Genomic DNA, 20,708 nt, shown 5'->3' with positions numbered 1-20,708 from the left:
GCATTCCTTTGTGCTCTCCTTCATTGTTATGACCATTTAGTGTAAATACATTTCCCTATTGCTTGAGATACAGTCTTACAAGAGCTATTCCTCTGAACTGGAAAAACTGCAGGATTACTTACCTGTAAGTATTGTGCCCATCATAACCGTGTGAAAGCTACATAGATGTGAAAGAAAGTTCCTCCTATTTAGCACTACAAGACAAAGGCCCTGAATTGTCCTTAGAATTGTCCTTAGTCCTGGATAGGGTCACGTGTAAAATAACTTGTGGAAATTAGTTAAAGTACATATTTTATTTATAATTAATCATTGCCTTCACCTTTTGCATCATTGTTGCCTTTAAAATGAAGGCCATTGAAATTAAGACCATGTCAGAAAAAAAAATCAGTTATGATGCTAATTTTTTATTTTCTTTTTAGTGAATAATTTACAATACTTTCTAAATGAGGGTATTCCTGCATGTTATAAAGGAGACAGAAAAGCTGTTAATTATACTGGAAATGCTTGAGCAACTTGTCATCCTAAGCATGCATGAACTAATCTTAGTTTATGTGTGTTCGGGTTTGAAAACAATGGGAATTAAAAAAATACAGCAAAATGTTTTTGCTTAAAATAATTTTTACCATGAAATGGAAAACAATTTTTATCTTGTCCTGGAAAACATAATGCTTAAAACCTTAAGAATGTTTAAGGCTGTAGCTTCTTGCTCTCAGAACGATGGAAATGATTTAGCTCTGGCAAAGGATCAAATCTGACTTAATCTGTTGAAGGTGAGTATGTTGAAGGTGGGAATACTGAGGTCTTAGGTCTTGATTGAGACCTAATAATTCATTAAAAATGAATGCCAAAAAATATTTAATTATTTTCCAAAATCCAGATATGCCTTTTTTCTAAAGACATAGTACATGCATAAATTAGTAATTTGTTACACACAATATCTCCAGTATATCTCCATGCATTGTTGTTTATTATTATTATTATTAGAAATTCCATTGTTAAATTTGAGTTTTGGTATGGACCATGCAAAATCTGGTGTTTATAATACAATATTGTTACAGGCATCCAAACCATTTGTAAAATATATGCTCATTTTTAATCTCAGGCACAGCTCTGATGACAGTAGTATTTCAGGCCCAATTTTAAACAGAATAAATATTTATTAACAGTAAATGACATGATTATACACTGGACAAATTGGTGACACTAAAGACAGCTATTTATAATCAGTGGTTTCCAGAATCCCAATTCCTATAGACCTATGAAAATCAATAATTACTCCCTTATTATCCAAGTACACAACACCACCTTAAAAAGGGCAAAGAGAAAACCTGAATCTTCATAAAAATGTATATTACTCAGGAGAAAATGTCCCTTCCTAAAACACAGATGTCCACATGTGTCTGGGGAACCAATTTTTCTACTCTAACAGTGCATCACTAACAAAGCAGAGAACATTTTTAGCCTGAGGATTCCAAAGTATAGAAAATACTTATTTTCTTAAATAAATTAGACAGCAAGCACTCTCATAATAATACCCTGATTTCCTAGCTAGAATTTTCTTCAGTCTGGTTAGAAAAAGAATCTGTCCCACTGTTCAGCTACTTTTCTTTGCTTCTTTTCTCAGTATTAATGCTGTGGTCCATTCCTACAGAGCCTGGATAATGACCTCCATGGGAATGGAATTTTTGACATTCTAACCTTTAATATGGTGGTGTTATTGATTGGCATTGACGTTAATTGACCAGAGTAAATCATTAAGGAAACAGCCTTTGATGTATTTAAGTATAGCTGTATTTCCTCTCATATCTAGTCTGATAGAACTGTCCATTTAGAAACATTTTCTATACTGTTAGAAATAGTCAAGGAAATAATTCATCTGTTGTACTGAATAAGCTGCACAGAGTGAAGCTGAGCTGAATAGCTTTTTATCAATGTAATTGCCTTGTGCCAAATGTCAATAACACCTACATGCTAAAGCAGTGATATTGCAATACACTCTTCATCAGCTACAATGCCGCAGTTTTTATACAAATGACATCTATTGATTGTACCCATTTTCAAGCCGCATGAGTGAAATATTCCATTGTATGGCCGCGCTGTAATGCTTAGAAAACAGGTCTGCTTTGTTGCCCTTTTCTACTGTACAGTAGGTGAAGCTGGTTAAGTCACCTGTACCTTCCAGAAGAGACCCAATCAAGTTCAGAAACAAAACACTTTTCCTTCCAGTATGAACCGCAGACATACAGAAACTGTGGTTCAATAACAGTCAGGAGCTTTTAGGAGCTTATCTGGGTAATAATTATTATATACATATATGTTTAATAAGAAATTTTATAATATAATGTTACTGAGAGGGCAGAACTCTGTTGCCTGCTGTTATTACTTTATTACCCCTACTGTACACTGACATTACTGTACACTGTACACTGACGTTCCATTGTACACTGCCTTTATCTTTGCCTTCAAGCCCCACTCCAAAATATGCTTGTTCTTGTTTTCATTTTATTTTTCTGTAAGTTAATTACCACTTCCATACTGTAATCATACTTAGGAAATATCTTCCTTCCTAGCCTTGCCTGTGGGTTTCAATCATTTTGTTTTTTATTGCTATTCCTCAATGTACTTTTACAATAGCATGTTTCACCCTGCTTTGTGTCAGTAGGCTTGCTATGCACCAATTGTAGTATAGATTTCAACATCGATGCACCAATTTCATTATACACCAAATTATATAGTGGAGAGCTCCTTAACCCTTTGTTCTGAAGTGAACAAAGCAAAAATGTTTTAAGAATCAATTACTTTACATATTAAATATAATAATATAATAAATCAGGATCTTGATGCTATTTAAAAATATATAATGTTGGTGCTCTTTATAGAATATGCTTTATTTTAGTATTTTTGTTGCTGGTTGAGTACTCTGAAAAGTTTTTTGCATGGTTTAGTACTCTGAAAATCACATGAGCTACTGTATTTGCTTGAGCTCTCTGTAGTGTTTTTATTTTCCTGAAATTCCAATTTCAACTTAAATGTCTTAATTTATTGGCTTCTGCGCTCCATGATATACTATAAAATGATTATTCAAGTGGAATTCTTTATAAAACATTTCAAAACATTAGTGAATGTCCATTAATTTATGTTTTCAACAGTGGTATACCATTTAACACTGATATTTTTAAATTATAATATTATGATTTAAATACATGTTTTTCTAACATTATTTCTACCGATTTAAAACAGTGTATCTAAGCTAAAAATTAGAAATTTATATGCAGTTCAAAATACAGTGATTTACATTATATAGGTAAATTACACCATTTTCAGGATCTTTTTTTATTTTGAAGAAGATGGTGACCATGTTTAACCAAAATGAAATACTGTTAATGCTGGTAAATTGAGTTCCTTGTCTTTTATGTCTCCAGCATCCTGTTTGCTGACATAGTGGGATTCACAAGTCTGGCATCTCAATGCACAGCCCAGGAACTTGTCAAGCTGTTGAATGAATTGTTTGGAAAGTTTGATGAGCTGGCTACAGTAAGTAAATAACTTTACCAGTTTTTAATGAACAATACTATAGAAATCCAAAACTTTATCATTTTATTAATATTTACCTTGTGCATATTCTCTAATTCTGTTGTTTGATACAACTAAATTTTGCAATGGATGCCTTTTGGCATAAGAAATTTGTGCAAATGCATACTGTACATCTTTTGCAGCAAATTGTAACGTGTACATTTTTTTATTAAAAAAAAACAGGACTAGCAAAAGCTTGTGCTTCATTTTTTCCATTGTTTGCTTCCGGATTTGTGAAAACAAAAAGTAATGAAAAGTTTTTTTCTAAACTGTTGTGCAACTTATCAATGCAACATGTTGGCATTTTTGCGGTGTGCACTTAGGTCACGCAAAGTCATTAACGTCAGCTTGAGTTTACCTGCATGAGGTATAGACCACAATATCTGGTTATTGACCATGTGCCCCAATAGCATTTTTTTTGTAAAAATAATTGCTTTAATTTACCTCATTCTGTGCGTTGTGTTATTTTGGCTTTGACACACAGAACTTCATTGTCTAATGTAGACAGCTGGAATAATCAGCACAGTTTTTCAGCACAGAGGTTTTGTATGAACAGCAGGCTTGTACGAAATTGAATAAGGTTTCATTCTGCCTCAGAAAGAAAGAAACAACAGCAAACCCTGAGATGAATTATCTGCAGTAGATATTGCTGTATTAATATTACTTATATCCAGCACTCTGAGAACCGATTTTTCCAACACAGGTTTGAATAAGATGAAGGACATTATTAATAGTTTGGTTAAGCTCTTCACATCCAGATAAGGTCAGCTTGTATAAATCTAATGAATATAAAATCTGAAGAAGGCCTGTCCTATTCCAATTTTTTTACAGTATAATTTACTGTAGTCACAGTTTCTGTGTGATATACTGTATAGAGAGACAGTTGAAGTATCTTTACTGTGAAGCTTTTAAATCCAGGTACTACACTACTGCTAGCAGAATTTTGTATGTTTCATTAAATGGTAAGTCTGCACTTATTTTTGTATGATAAAATTGTTAGAAGACATATGTATTTATAGTCTTGTATACTTAACAAAAACCCTTCGGGCTATGGTGTAGTGAGGAGGGATCCAGATGATTAACAATATGTTATCTGTGAAGAGAGGTGAGTGGGGACTTATTTGGGTTAACAAGCAGAATACTTTTCCCTAGGCCCAAGATTAAAGCAGGATTGAAAATTCTCCATTTTATTAATCTTTGATGACTGCCTACCATTTGAGTGTCCAAAATATAATCCTTAAGGACTGCCATACTTTTTTCCCCCCACACAAAGTTCTTATTTCTGGATTTGTCTAATCACTTACTTTTCTGGCCTCAATTTGACTTTATCCAGGTCTAATAAGTAGGTCTGTAGGTTCTAGATTAATTTAAAATACCTATAAAATCTGCAGAATTATACTGATGATATACTGATTGTGATATAAAGTGATATAAAGCAAAAAAAACACACATTACAAATAGGGTTAAAGGAGCACATCTTCTTCTTCTGTAAATTAAAAAGAAATGTGAAATAACTGTTAGAAAAGTTCTGTCAGTGTCAAGATACCAAAGTGAAGTGTTACAGTGGATAAAACTGGAACAACATCCATTTCTGTATAAAAGAAGCCATCGTTCACTGTGTTCTCCGAGTTCTTATTCAAAGTATTTGGGTCACTAACTCTTTCAATTGAAATAACATGTTCTCTTTCCAAATAGAATAAGCACATTACATTGTGCCCCAGTTTTCAGGAGGAAAACTACCAGAAAGGAAATGGAATTAGCCAGAGTCTTATGCTCACAGATTCGAGATTTTATTTTGTAATCTGCCCCACCAGAATCAAGCCTAGCACAAGGACATCTAATTGTAGGTTTAACATCTGTGGTTTCTGAGCTAATGCATCTCTTTGTTGGAATGAACCTTCTTGACCTGGAACAGTAAAACTCACTTATCCCTTTGGTTTGTAGGCAGAGAATGCATCTGCTGCTCGTGTAATCAGCTCGGTCAGAGCATAGGAAAAGGCCGGTCCCTCTCCCTGAGCAGCAGCTGGGGTGCTTATGGTGCAGTACCTGAGTGATAAGCTAGCAGAAGAGAAACAGTGCTGGGCGCTGAGAGAGGGTTTCTTTCCAGGGTTTTGTGCTTTCGCTATATGAGTGTGTGGGGGGCCAAATTGATTCTGTAATTGTTTTTTGACATTTTTCTCAGTGACTTCTCTTAGCAGGGATAAGAATTTAGAGGGATGCTCTTTCCCCAGGAATCGAGCACTGATCTTCCATGCAGTATATTGTATACAGTACAGTATAGGCAGTGTATGTTACTTTCATTAATTAAGTATGAAATAAAGTCATGTTGTGGAATATGAAAAAAGTTAGACAAGGTTTAGATACAAAATATACAAAACCATACAGAACAAGGGGCATATATGAAAACAAAACCAATAATTTTACAGTTTAAATGATACATTAATTTTCTAGCTTTACATAGGGAAAAAAAGGGAAATATACAGTACAGTCACCCTGCAAAAACATTCAGCCCCTTGCAGTTCTCACATTTTGTTTTTTTAAAGCTTGCAGTCATGACAGCTTGCAATGATTCTTTATTAATTAGTATAAATTAGTATTTATAAACACAAATTCAAAGAAAAAACAAAAACAAAGAAGAAATTAGATAACCAAAATGAAAGAAAAATGGAAATGTCACGGAGTATTCAAACACTTTGCTGTGAAAAAGCTCAATTAAATGCTGTTATACAAACTTACAAACTAAAGGTGCCAAACAATTAGATAAGTGGGTTCTGCCTGTGTGGAATAATAGTAGTTCATGTGATTTCAGATTAAATGTACTGTATCTCTGTAAGGTCCCACAGTCAGGGAGTCGAATTCAAGCAAAGATTCAATCATGAACACCAAGGAGCTCTCAAAACATCTTAGGGATAAAGTTGTATAAAGGCACAGATCAGGAAAATGATATAAAAACATTTCAAGTATCTTAACATCACTGAGCTTGGTGTATGTCGATCACTCACAAGCGACACCCAGACAGTCAGATCCCTCATGGGGTTTCCCACAAAGAACCTAACTGACCCTGCATACAAACATGGGCCAAAAGGATTTGTGGTGAGACCAGATCGGAACTTTCTGGTCTCAAGGCAAAGTTTTACATCAGTCGCAAACCCAGTACAGCGCATCACTCAGTCCACTCCATTCCTGCTGTTAAGTGTCATTGTGTTGGCAGCTTTGTGTTATGGTTTGTAATAATCATCATCATAATTAGAAGAATAGTTTTGTAAGGTATTACTCGCGGGATAATGTATGAAGAGGAAGAATTGAAAAATGACGTTGTAGAATGTCGTGAATGAGTTGTTTCCGGTTACACAGCTCACATGTCTCTGGTACTGTTTACAGTAGGTCCCAGAAACACACTCCATTTTCTACGTAACCGAGCTGCGTAAGGACTTTGTCACAGTTACAGAAACTCATTTCTAGGCTGCATTTGGACTTCCTAGCTCACTTCCCTTTCACACAGCTCCGATGTTGCACACAAATGATTGGGTTTGTTGTTCAGACAGTGGAAGTTTCATTTTCCCCAATTGTCTTTCCTCCTTTTTATCAATATTCTACCAACTTCTTTTTTCACATTTAATTATGTTTCTGTTGCACATGGTACTGTTTCTCTTTTTCTTTCTTATTCCTGTTTCTTTTGTTTGAATCTTCCCTGTCCGTTGTTCAGTGTCATTTGGAAAGAACACTCTTCATCATTTACAAGATACTGTATATAACTCCTGTTTCCTGGTTCATACTTTTTTCTTTGTATGTATTTACTTGTATTATAGATGAATAAATATAAAATATTAAAATGTGCAATATATTATTTACAATTGAGAATACTAATTGTTTTTATATGGGGCTTTTAGAATGAGTTCAACTAATGTGAGAAAAATGATGAAAAAGCAAATTAAGTTTATATATTGTAAAAATTGTATTTGTTTTTTTTTAGCTGAAAGGCCTTATTCAAAAGTTTAGAAAGAGATCTAACCACAGTATAGTACTTTTGTTGTTCATAGTAGTAACAGCAGAAACAACAATATAATAATAATAATTATTTTTATTATCATCATCATCATCTTGCAGGATCCTGGATCTATAACTGGAAGGCTGTGAGTTAAAATCCCAGATGAAGCATTGCTTTTGTAGCCTTTAGCAAGCTAATTCACCTGACTTGTTCCAGTAAATACATAAAGACAATTGGTGTCTGCTCCTGTTTTGTGAGTAGTGTTTGTGGATCACTAAACATACCTGTACTGTACAGCGCATACAACGCTTACACAGGTATCACAAAATATACAGAAATGTCCAGCATGAGGTAAAAAGAATTTCAGATTTTGGCTTTCTCTTTTTTTGTCTCAATGCTAAAACTGATAAACTGATGATGTTTGGTGATGGTTAGGTGAGCTGACAAGGATTTTCACTAAATATGCCTCTCTAGTTTGCTACTGTACATCTTTGCTTTTGAAAACCTCAGAAAATCACCGTTGATCAGTTCTTAACAAGAAGGCACCAGCAAAATGATCAAATACCCCCATACCAAAGAAAAACACAGCCACATCTATTACCCCTTTGTATCTGCAGCTTGGTTATTCCTTTGCTAATGTATCGATGTATTTTTGTGATTGCATTCCCAAAGGGATCAGCAGTTCAGCATTCCCTGGTGTGGCCTGCTTTTATCTGGAATGTCTTGTCAAAAGTGGCTGCTGTTATTACTCTCCTGATTGTTTTGCCCCAAATAGCAGCTTGTGTTATTTATACGATACTGTATGTCCACTTCGATTGTGAGAGTCGGGGTATTTTGTTTGTGCTGCCTGTTCTCCAGTTTCTTACAATGGCTGTTAATTCAGGTTCAGGACACGTTGCTACAAGCTGAACACGACCGACTGTGAAAGCCGCACAGGTTCTGTAACAAGAAGTGAGAACTCACAGGGCAGCTTTTTTTGTTCTCCCACCGTGCAGCTGGTTTCCCTGACACGGCCCATTTAATATCTCGAGGAAGTCAAGGTGAAAGATTCATGACAGGCTATAGGCTTGTGACTGTGCAGTGCACTGCTGTTGTGTCAGTGGAGACCACCATGACAGTGAGGTTAAAAGTCAAGAAGACGTCCCACTAAATCCTCTCTCTCTGAGCTCGTTGTCACCCAAGAGTGCTCGTCGGACTTAGGTAAACGTTGCTCTTCAAACTCCACCGAACAAGATGCTCCTTCCTTCAATGCTCCAGGGCAAACCCTGGGAAGGGGGGCAGTATTCTGGCATGATCCTCTACTGGATGGAGCCAAGAAGCAGGCGGACACTGGGGCATTGAAGCTGAATTTGAATGCACAGCAGGGTTGACTATTTCACCAGCTCTACAAAAAAAAAACTCCTAACTTGCTGCCCTTTGGCTACGTTAATTTATTACGACAGTATGGAGGTACAGTAAATCACTCTTGATGTCAGGTGATAAAGGATATCTGATAGCACATGTGGAGGTCAAACATATCACAAATGTGCTGGACAATGATGTAAGAGCAGGTGGAGACAAGGAGGGGGTCGTGTATTGAAATGAGTCAGGGGGTTGGCTTCAAGGTGGCTAGGGAGCTTGTTCCACTCCCACAGAAAATGTGCCCCAGGTGTAAGAGAGTTCTGTCATTTCTTCATTTCCTTGAGTCACAAAGAAAAAACAAAGCAATACTTGTCTTGACTTCAGCACGGGCACCTGTTTATCATGCTGCTGTGTCCCAAATAAACCTGAAAAAATACCTGGAATGAAGGAAATCAACTACAATCGCTAAATTTATGTAACTCATTCTCCTATTTTGGTCTATTTTGATTGGTTTGCAGTTGCCAAATTCACTTGGTAATTAAAACTTACACCAGATGAAGAGGAGGTGGATGCATTTAGTGTTGCTTTCTTTCTGACACTTCTCAAACTTTTAAAGTTTAAGTGGAAGCAAAATGCAATAGCACCTTGTGTTTTAACAACATGTTTCTTCTTTGTGAAATTGGCTTAAAATGAAACGTTTCATTATTGCATGGTAGCCCCATCCAGTAAAACCTGCAGAGCAAAGTTTGATGGTCACTTTGTGCCAGTGTTTATTTCAGTATATTTTATGTTCAAACACATATTAACTTGGGTTTCCCGTTTGTTCTACAAAAAGAAAAATATGTGTAGGCAGCCTGGTCTTGTTAAACATCAACTTATCAGAACATACATGAAGGAATGGTTATTTTCTGTTGAGGATTTATTTTATGAAATTGCTTGTGATACTGTATTTTTCCAGGTTTTTCCCTTTTAGATTTTACTCATGGTCTGTGTATGGTTACAGATGTAAAATAGTACCATTTGTGAAATTACTGAATAGCGTATTCTAAACCTGAATAAGAAAACTGTGAAAGAGAAGAAAAGGAATAAGTTGATTATATAAGTATTCGGACGTGTGAAGTTCGTATTTGATGGAATTAGATTTGGCAGCAATTACAGACGCAGGTCCTTTTGGGGCAGTCTCTACCAACTTCACATACTGGCTTGCTGCAATTGTTTCCCATTCTTCTTGGCAGATTTGCTGAAGCTGTCTCAAGTTGCTTTGGGTAACTTTCTGGACAGCAGCTCTCGGGTCTTTCCACGGTCATCAATAGGATTCAAGTCAGGACTTTGACTGGGCCACTCAAGGACTTTTGCATTTTTATTCTTAAGTCATTCCACTGTAGCTTTGGCCTCATGCTTTGATTCATTTTCCTGCTGAAAGGTGATTTTTTGTCCCAGTTTAAAGTCAGCAGCAAGTTTTCCTCGAAGATTTGCCAGTACTTTGCTCCATCTGTGTTTCCATCAGTCTTGACAAGCTTCCCAGTCCCTGCTGATGAGAGTCAGAAGTATAACATAATGCTGCCACCACCATGCTTGACAGTAGGGATGGTGTTGACTGAGTAGGCATGGTGTTGATTGAGTGATGCAACATGTTCCAATTTTGTCTTGTCCGACCACAAAACCTTTTGCTTCATGTTTGCAGTTTCACTAAAATACTCTGTTGCAAACTACATGTGGGATTTGAGATGGATTTTCCTCTCTGCCAATCCAGCAGGCTCTGTAAAGTGAGCATAATACTGTTGACTCTGTTGAACTCTGTTTCTTTCACTGAATTAAATGTCTTTTAAAGGCACCGTTGGCCTATCCCTAACCAGTTTCCTCCTTGCCCTGATGCTCAATTTGAGGAGACAGCCTGATCCAAGCAATGTATGGGTGCCATCAATTTAATGATCGTCATCACCAAGCTTAGTAAGATATTTTTTAAGGGTCTTTGAAAGACTACTGACCTTCTGCTAATATGTGCCTTTACAGTATACAACTTGTAAAGTTCTTTGGTTGAATGTTTGCTTGAAATTCTCTATGTGACTGAGGGACTTGCAGAGAAAGGGGCATTTATTCTGAAATCATGTTAATCACTTTTATTGCACAAAGACAGAAGCCACTGAGCTAACTGTGTGACTCATTAAGGTAATTTTGTGCACCTACATTGATTTAGGTTTCCCACAGTAAATAGTTTTAATAAAAGCTTATGCAAAAAATACAATTTTTTTATTCTCTTTACTTTTTTGCCTTTTGTTTTCTTTGAATGTGTAGACTGGGGTGTGTCTATAACAACTTCAAACCTCTGCAAATTCTGTAGGATATTGTTATGCAACAGTGCATCAAAGCCTTAGAACATACTAAAAAAAATGTAATGAGTGATTATTTTATTAATTTCACTGCAATAACTGTTCTGGTTTCATTAACTCACTTAGAATTTCCTAAATTATTTTAAAATAAAATAATAATTTTTAATGAAGAGCTTAATATGACTGTATGCATAATATCCATAGATCTGTATTCTTTACAATACCTAATGTATACAGTATGTGTAGAGGCTACTGTAGGTGAGGGGAGGACTACCCCTCTCTGTGTCTAAATCCAATTGTAAACTTATGAAGGAATTTAGGCTTCTACATGCACAAACAGGGAACAAAGGGCTCAAAATATTTAAAGCTTTTATTCACTTTTAACACTCAATGCTTTTTAAAACCTAAATAATCTTAAACAATAAAAACAGTAATCAGTTATATTGATAGAACTGTACAGTATATAAATAAGTATGCTGGTTTCGGTTTTGGATAAAGAATGGATCCATCTCTGAAGCTTTGCGGAGAATATGCGTCCGTCTTCGAACAGTGAGAGCGGCTCAGTTCAAGTCCCCCTGACCTTGACTACGATGCCATGTGCTACGAGGCTTCAAAATTGTCAAAAGCCATTGTCAGTTCAACGAATGCCTTGTATGACTCCTGATGTTGCTCCTGACGTTTTTTTGGCCAGATTCCTCTATCTTATAATGCTTCATTGCATCATGAACAACATTTGCATTTAGTGGCTGTACACATACTCCTAACACTATACCTTTGGAATCATTTTTAATGAGTGTGACCCAGTACAGAGAGTCTTGTTTCCTTTAGCATTACTACTTTGATATAGTGTTACATCTACCCCCTCCTCTCTTTTCCTTTTTGCTTTTTTTATCATAAGCATGATAGTAGTGTAAAGTAATGCAAATAAAATAAAATAAATAAAATAGCATCTGGAAATGGTGATTCAGTCATTTTAATACAGATTCTGTAATATAGAGTACTACAGAGCAATATGCATAAGTGTAACATTCTATTTTGTGTAATTCTGAGGTATTCTCATGATGAATATTGATCTGTGTTTTGAAACACCACTCCTGAGACTTCATCCAGCAGGATTCCCCAGTGCTTCATTACCCTAACTAAATGAAGCTTGAGAGTCTAAATGCTTTTCGTTTTACTGCTGTATTGTCAAGATAATTAAATACGCTAACAGATTGTGTGTCACGGCACCTGCATGTGACTGGGATAATCCTGGTAGATTGTGAAAACCATTTCTAAGATATCTGCAGAATCATAGCCTGTTAGGGCAGGAATGGGAGTTGAAATACTGTTTTTGCAGGCTTGTTTATTGTGGTTCATTTTTAAACTTATTTTATAACGAATTGGTTTTATTACATGATCAAAATTAAAGTGGCAAGTGGTGAGTTTCACCCTCAGTGACACCATTACAGGATGGAGATGAAAAAGGAAAGGACACAGAATGTGGTTCTAGACAAACACTCTTCCTGTCCTCGTTTTCATTAAACGTTTTGAAAGCATGACGTAGACATTCCACTGGGTTTCGCACTAGAGTGCTATTGGGCTAACATGATTCACATATCAAAATGTCAAATACAGGAACAAAACGTAACGACATTCTGTGTTAATTGCTAGCTACTCTTATGAATTAATACCAGGATTGGCACAGTGCAAAAAAAAAAGCTTGCAAAATCAAAATTATCATGCAGATTATTGACCAAACACAGCTTAGTAGCTAAAAATACAGTGTGATAATGATTTCACCATGAGCATATTGCTGTTTAGCAGCTGCTTTTACAGAAAAAGGGTGAGTCTGAAGAGCACACAAAAAAAGGAGGCATTGAGGCACAGACACAAAAATGTAAAGCTTGTTTACTGGGAGTCAGCAGAGGAAACTCAGCGTGAAAGAGAGCTCTTCGGAGATGCCCCGCCAACATCTGTTTAGCTACCAAAGAAGCCATATGTTCCCCTGTAGTGGAGAGGGTCGATGCTGCCGATGACACAGGTAGTGGAAATCTGGCAGAATCGCTGCTGTTGGCAAATCAAAGCACAGCTGACAAAGCAGCACAGACATGCATCAGCTAGAGGAAGACTGCTGTCAGCAGCACCACAGGTTGGAGTGTCAAGTGGAGAGTATGGTCCATCCACAGAAGTTTGCCAAGACAGGGTATATAAGGTGTTATAGATATTGGAGCAAGGGCATAGACAGGGATATTTGCACCCCTGGAAGTCTCTTTGTGTACTGGGAAAAAATGGAAGAATTATTTCCTGTAACCCTCAGATTTATTGATAATCATAAGTTAAGAAAATATAGCACATAAAATTACTGTACTGTATGTCTGCTTTTCTGAAAGGAATAACAGTTCACTGAAAATACTGTATGTACTTTCATACAGGTCTTGATTACTGGGTTGTGCAATAGTTAGCACATTGCAAATTCAGTAGCTCACATTTCAGATGCAATGGCTCATTAGCCCAGAGTTTATTCTAGTTTCCTTGGCAGTAAGCACATAATTATCCCTCTGGATGGGATGCCAGACCAACATTAGCCTTCCACTAGCGATGCTGGAACCCAATTCATACAACTGGGAGGACTGGATCAATGGGATGAAGTACCTCTCTCAAGGTACAATAGCCATGTCTGCAGCAGGGTCTTGAGCCCGCAACCTAGTCAATGAGTCCAGACATACAGTATACGCACTATGCTACCTCAAAGTGCTGTGACTGACACGACTGTTTCAAAGCAGCAAAACGTGAAAACTGTGCAAGAGTCTAATTCATTTGCAAGTTTTCACATGTAGAGCAAGAATCCAAGACAAAAACAAGGAAAGAAATTATTATCATATCGTGTATCGTGTATTATAGTATCGTGAACGTGCAGTCACTTTCCTGCACCATTAACATTATCTTATTTGTGTTGTCAGTCTATAAAGATAGTTTTATTTACATTATTTATTAACATGTAGGCTTTGCCCAAATTATTACCTTTAACAGATCATGATTAGCTAATTTTAACAGTCCAGCTGAACCTCAGCCTGGTGTGCAAACTATTGGCAGCTCCCTACAAGTTCAACAGTATGACTTTCAAATATTGAGGCCATGAGGGAGACACCATTGCTGTCTTGGCAGCTATGTAGTGTAGGAGCACAGCCTTACGTTGGATAGGGCTTAGCTTTGGAGATTAACCCAGTTTAGCTAAGAAAGACAGAGGAGTGTGGAGGCGTGCATGTGTGCATGCAAGTGTTCAAGTAGCTGCTGTCCTCCAACAATAAATACACTTTTAAATTCACTTTTTAATAACACACTGTACACGTGCTTTCTAAATGGTACTGTATAAGACAAATTCACATATTTCACATTGCCAGCTGATCAGAAAAAATTATCTGTGTCCTGCTGGTGAAGCATGGAATTCAGTCAATTTAACTGTAGAAATCCCAACATTATAAACAAATGCTGAACAGAAACGTCTATAAGACTACATTATGGGTTTTTTTCTTCTTTTCTTTGGAAAATGGTGGAGATAAGGTGATTGCTTTTCTCCAAGATGGTGCTGAATTGACATTATCTTACATGTTGTTGTTTTTTTTTAATTTTGCATTACTGAGGCCTTTTTTTTAGAGTAAGAATAAAATATCAATATCTTTTTTTATTTTGTGTGGTGGATACAAAGCTCGTAGCTCTTTTTGTCTTCAGTTCATTTAAAGATGGTTTTTCTTCTCTGTCTAAATCATATAATTTCTTAAGGATTTAGTCCTCTTAAGGCTTTAACTTCAATATGTAACAATTGCAAGCTCTTGATTATCCTTCAGTTTGAAGAGCTTCACTTACTATTTCAAGTGCATGTTTCTCCTGCTTCATCTCTTTGGGATTTTCCATGGCCTTTTCAAAGGGATTCTTGCGTTTTCATGCCATTTCAAAGACTTAGCTCAAGTTGCCTTTTAAAAAATGCTGAAAACTTACGTTCCATGCCATCAGCTGCAAACATGACATGCCAGCTCGCTCCTCCTCACAGCTGTGCAAGGTGCTCAGTCTTTCAGATGCTTCCCTTTCTCTGTGGAATTCATTGTGAAGAGTCTGTCATCCTGAAATTCTTTTTATAAACCAAACTCTTGAAGCCTTGCTATTCTCTCTGGAGCTTTTCTGCAAATTCCGCAGCACCTACTGTAAATTGTACTCCATTGTGCTTCCATCGCCATGTTTCTCAAACATGTATTGTTGTTCTCTTCATTCCTGAACATTTTTAGCTTAGATATTTGCATATCACAAGCCTAAATGGGCTTACAATACCTAATGAATGCCTAGTGCCAAAAAATCTGAAGATGTAAAATGCTGATAAACATAGAAGCAGTGTAACAGCAATAATTAAAATCAACATGGAATGGACCTGTAGGCAGAGAGTTACCAATATTTAAAAATAATTGCTAGGGAAAATTTAATAATACTGTAGATTATGATGAATTGTGTCAGGTTATCTTGTGTCTTGTCTTTTTATATTTTTCTCATATCAACAAATACAATATGCTATATTATTGTACAAAAAGTAGCTTTTACAAAGTAGCATTAAACAAAATTGAATATACAGTAGTATTCACTTCCAAGTACTGGTGTAAGACTTTGATTTAAGTGGATTCTGATCAAAGCAGTCCCTAGGTTTCTGATAAATGTAATCAATTAATTCACTTTAGAAAACGGATTTGAAGTAACGATTAAACACATGATCAAAGCTAATGTTGGATGTGCACACCAATTTGAAACACCAAAGGGAATTTCAGGGTGAAATAATGCAGTGGTAAAAGCAATTAGATTTCTTTCTTAAACTAGTCATTATATCACTGGAAAATGTGGAAACAGTGTTTTTACTCTGCAAGGAATAAATTACACATTAGCAGTATTATTTTCAAGAAGAAAAACGTAAAAAATAGGTCACAGAGTTATTTTTAAAACCTGATTTAGGTCAGTGTAGATATGGCTTTTAAAGGTTTTTATAAAATATGTCTTGATTCCATTTACAAAGCATTAGCAAAATAAAAGTGATTTAGTTGTCTTAATCAGGCTATAAAATACTTCAGCCAACTTGCTGTTTTGCTCATTTAAAATATTGTGCTTTATTTATTTTTTTATGCCAGCATCCATGTCAACCTGCAACTCACAACTGGCAGTCCACTAGAGCTCAGCAAGTGTGAGCCTGGTCAGTACCTGGATAGGAGACCTCCTGGGAAAGCTAAGGCTACTTCTGGAAGAGGTGTTAGTGGGGCCAGCAGGGGGCGATCACCCTGCAGTCTGTGTGGGTCCCAATGCCCCAGTATAGTGATGGGAACACTATACTGTAAAAAAAATGTGTCGTCCTTCAGATTAGACGTAAAACCAAGGTCCTGACACTCTGTGGTCATCAAAAATCCCAGGGTGTTTCTCCAAAACTGTAGGGATATAACCCCAGCATCCTGGTCAAATTTCCCATTGGCCTTAACCAATCTTGGCCTCCTAATAATCCCCATCTCTGAACTGGCTTCATCACTCTGTTCTCCTCCCCACTGAGATTTGATGTGTGGGGAGCGTTCTGGTGCACTCTGGCCACCGTCACATCATCCAGGTGGGGCAGCACACTGGTGGCGGCGGTGGGATTTCCCATTACCTGCAAAGCGCCTTCAGTGGAGTGTCCAGAAAGGTGCTATATAAGTGTTAGCAATTATTATTACTAATGCAGGTTACAAACATCAAGTAGAACAGTTTTGTACTTGGTCTATTAAAAATTAATTAAAAACATTTGACTTCTAGAAGTCGTCTGGAAAGCCGTGTCATTTCTACTTGTCACAGAACATGTGCTCCTTTACATTATTCTTTTCCCCCAAAAAGAGGAGTATGATGATATTCTAGTGTCGTTAAAGTCAACGCTACTTTACATGAGACAATATTACTGCATATACAGTACAATGCAGTATACATTATTAATATACTGTACAGTAGTAGGCAATGTTGTTCACAAATGAACTAATTTTCTTGTACAAACAAGATACTTTTCTCATATAAACACGATACCATCTCGTATAAACGAGATAATTTTTTTTCTCCGTGGTGCTAAAAAAGCATCCGTAATACGGAACAAGTACTGTTTTTGCAACACCCTTGTGTGTGACAGGGTCTTAGTACTGTAAGTATCAGAGAAGAGCATCACTCAGCATCACTATTGTAGCAACCCCCTTGGGATCTGAACCTTTGACCCTTGACCCACTGAACCTGTGCTCCAAGTTTAACACTGGTGCCCCAGTTAAAAAAACAAACAATACAATGTTCTTATTCTGTCATGAAACTACTTGTCTTCATCAAAAATGACAGAATGACATTAAATTAAAAGAACAGTGACAGCAAATACATTAAAAAATGTGAATTCATTTTCAGGTTCCAGTTCTCCAATCTGCAGGTACGACTTCAATTCATAAAGCTATCCTAAGCATATCTCAAGATTGAGCTTATGAACAGTGTCTCATTTCCTTAAGCACACTTGAGAAATACCATTAGGCCCTGGTGATTTACTGAGATGAACACATTCTAGGTCTATATAATATCCCCTGAGTCAGCTACTGTACAGTATGTCGATATTACTCAGTACTGATGGCCCTCCTTCTATGACCTGGGGCATGTTATTGACTTATTTTATGTGAAAATATGGTGTGAAATATTCATTCAGCACCTTTTATATTTTACTTCAAGTACTAATTCCATCTTCTCCTTTCTTCTTCTTTTTTTATGGTTATAGTATTGAAAAAAATGTAAAATGATTAACCTTCACTGCAATATTCTTTTCTGTGTCTAATAATTTCTCCTAACACCTGAAGTAGTTTACAGAATATGCCCAATTATGAATCTTGCGGAACCTTTGTACAAATGTCAGGCTGCTCTGTTACTCAGATATTTTGTTTTATTTCATTATTGCATCAGTTAGGCAATACAGTATTTTGTTTCAGTGATTAATTCATTTTGACCTTTTAACAATGTTTTTGAAACATAAACATTCTTCTTCTAGAACAGAACGCCCTTTACTTAATTCTTGCTTTAAATTTCAGCTCATATAAATTATAAATTGTAGCTTTCTTGCTTCAATTTCTTAGTTGTATGTTACAGTAGGTCAATTTTAAAATATACTCCTACTCTGACACTCTGTCTACAGTACTGTATATCCTTTCAAACTCTATGTACTCATTAATTTTATGTTTGTTCAAGTCATTCTCACCTCATCATATCTATGTCTAGTGTGTGTTAAAGGGCCAAGCATGTGGTGAAGTCTCTACCTTCTATAACAACTGTCAGACTCAGTTCCTGGAGGTCCTAATATCTTGTGACTCTTGCTCCACCCGTGTTACATAGATGGTCTAAATCATTTAATTAACTGCAAACCTGTAATAAATCTAACCAGCCTCCAAGGTGATTTACAGTATAAGCACTTGTACCCTTAATGAAGTGAATGTCTTGAGTAATTAACTGTAAGGACCTTAGGACAACTGCTGTAGATGTCTAATTTAGAAAATAAGATTAATTGTTAATTGACTACACAGGTTGGAACAAAAGCCAGAAGAAATGAAGGCCCTCCAGGAACAGAGTTCGAGACCCCTGCTCTTTAACCTTGTGACTAAGATGATGTAGTTCTTGTAGTACATTGGAAATGGCATGGACTACATTTCCCAGCTGGCCCTGACAATGGCCAACTGCATAGTTCCCTGAGGTCATTAGCCACAGCTGTCTTTGAGAAGTGTTCCACTGCAGATTATGTACTTTAGTGTGGCAAACACGTGCATTAAGTCTTCTTCTTCTTCTTGACACTGCTCAGTGTGCCGAATCCATTTAAGTCTCCTCTTGGGGAAGAAGAGTTCTTTTGTGAAGAAAAATGAATGTCTTTGAAAGGGAGCTGAATGTTTGTCCAAGAAAATGTAGGATATGGATTAGCTATCCAAACCCTTTAGACAGACATGTCTTTGTTATAGAGCAGCTACGCCTCCAAAGACAGAAGAAATATTTTGATTTTATTTTTCAATTATATGCTTTTTTGCTCTTTGTAAACAAAAGCACCTTAATGACCAGATTGATGTATATTCCTGGGTTTAGTGCCACAGTTCCTGCAGTAGTAGAGAAAGCTATACGCTCCCAGCTGGAGGAGCTGGGGACACCGCTCTGTCACAATGGATATAATACATTTGTTACGAGCCACAGTATACAACAGACTATTAATGGCATCAGCTAACTCTGGCACTCTTACATATCGGTTCTTTTCAAAATAACTAATAGCTGCATGTCTCAAAAGTCTGCATTCACACATTTTTACCATTTCTCTGAGAATGATGTAATTTATCATTATGAACATTAAAAAATGATTTCCTTTGAAAAGCACAATATATCTTGTATAGCTGGATTACCCAGTGCTTGCTTTTTGAATGATAAAAACCTTATCATCATATGTCTGCAGAGAAAAATGTTTTCAGTAGCTTTGCATTTGTACACTGTGTCATTACAGTATATTTATCCGATCCTGCTGCCTGAGGATGAGCCTTTTATGGGTTTTTATTGTATGTGCATGTGTTTTTAACATACAGTATGTTTGAGATGGGACTGTTTAATGTGAATATGTTTGACAAGCTTTATATTTTAAATTGAAACAATTCCCCATGAAGGGATTTGGCTTTCCGAGTCACATGATGCTTTGCAAATGCAACAATTTAAAATTAATACCTTTTTTACTTTTTGCTCTTAACCCTGGACAACTTGGCTGATTGATTTGCTTCTGTACGTTCCAGATATCTTAATGTAAATGAAAAATCAGTAAATAATCCTACCCCCCACACCCCTGAAAAAAAAACAAATCTATGAGGAATGTGCGCACCTTGTAGATGCCATTTGAGCATAAATGATTAAATTTACATGGACTTAAATGTTACTACCATCCACCCATTTTCAGACGGCTTTATTATTGCATCACATCCAGTACAGGGTGTGTGGGCCAGGGTGTGTTTCCAGGTCTAGCATCCACCTCAATATCCGCCAACCTCTCAAAGAACTCGAGTGTCAAAGGTTTTGTCTGACACTGAAGCCACTGAGCCATTCCAACCCAAGAAACAGAGACCCAAGAGGGAACTGACAGCAATGACGAATAGACGGATGTGGTCAATTCCCACATCTGTTTCTGGGAACACATTTGTTTTTCAATGAAGAACCCTTGTGTCAAAGGCTTTGTCTGACACTGGTTTTATGGTATTGTCCTGTTGTTGTATTGCACTTTTGTCATGTTTATGAGCTCCTGGTGTACAGTACCTGACAAATTCCCTTACAGCCAATCAGAGCGTTTGATTCCATTCAATAAATGTTGAGTTGGGGGTCATGGATAAGAACATCTGAAAATACAGTTTCATCCCTCTCATGTGCTTTGTGAAATAATGTGACAGCCTAACTTCATACCATAGGAATCAAAGTTC

The 20,708-nt window shown here is 36.6% G+C and overlaps 1 protein-coding gene across 1 annotated transcript in view; it reads left to right on the top strand.

The window, feature by feature from the left end:
- LOC148833139 (adenylate cyclase type 1-like) overlaps positions 1-20,708 on the top strand; it is a 78,241-nt gene that overhangs the window by 17,013 nt on the left and 40,520 nt on the right. Inside the window, exon 4 of the mRNA XM_088918832.1 lies at positions 3,423-3,534. Coding sequence (XP_088774958.1) covers positions 3,423-3,534 — 112 coding nt within the window. The remainder of the gene's footprint in view (positions 1-3,422; positions 3,535-20,708) is intronic.

The sequence above is a fragment of the Atractosteus spatula genome, chromosome 6 (genome assembly GCF_055471065.1).
Source record: "Atractosteus spatula isolate fAtrSpa1 chromosome 6, fAtrSpa1.hap1, whole genome shotgun sequence".
NCBI classification, from domain to species: Eukaryota; Metazoa; Chordata; class Actinopteri; order Semionotiformes; family Lepisosteidae; genus Atractosteus; species Atractosteus spatula.
This window is presented reverse-complemented; position numbering and strand designations above follow the sequence as displayed.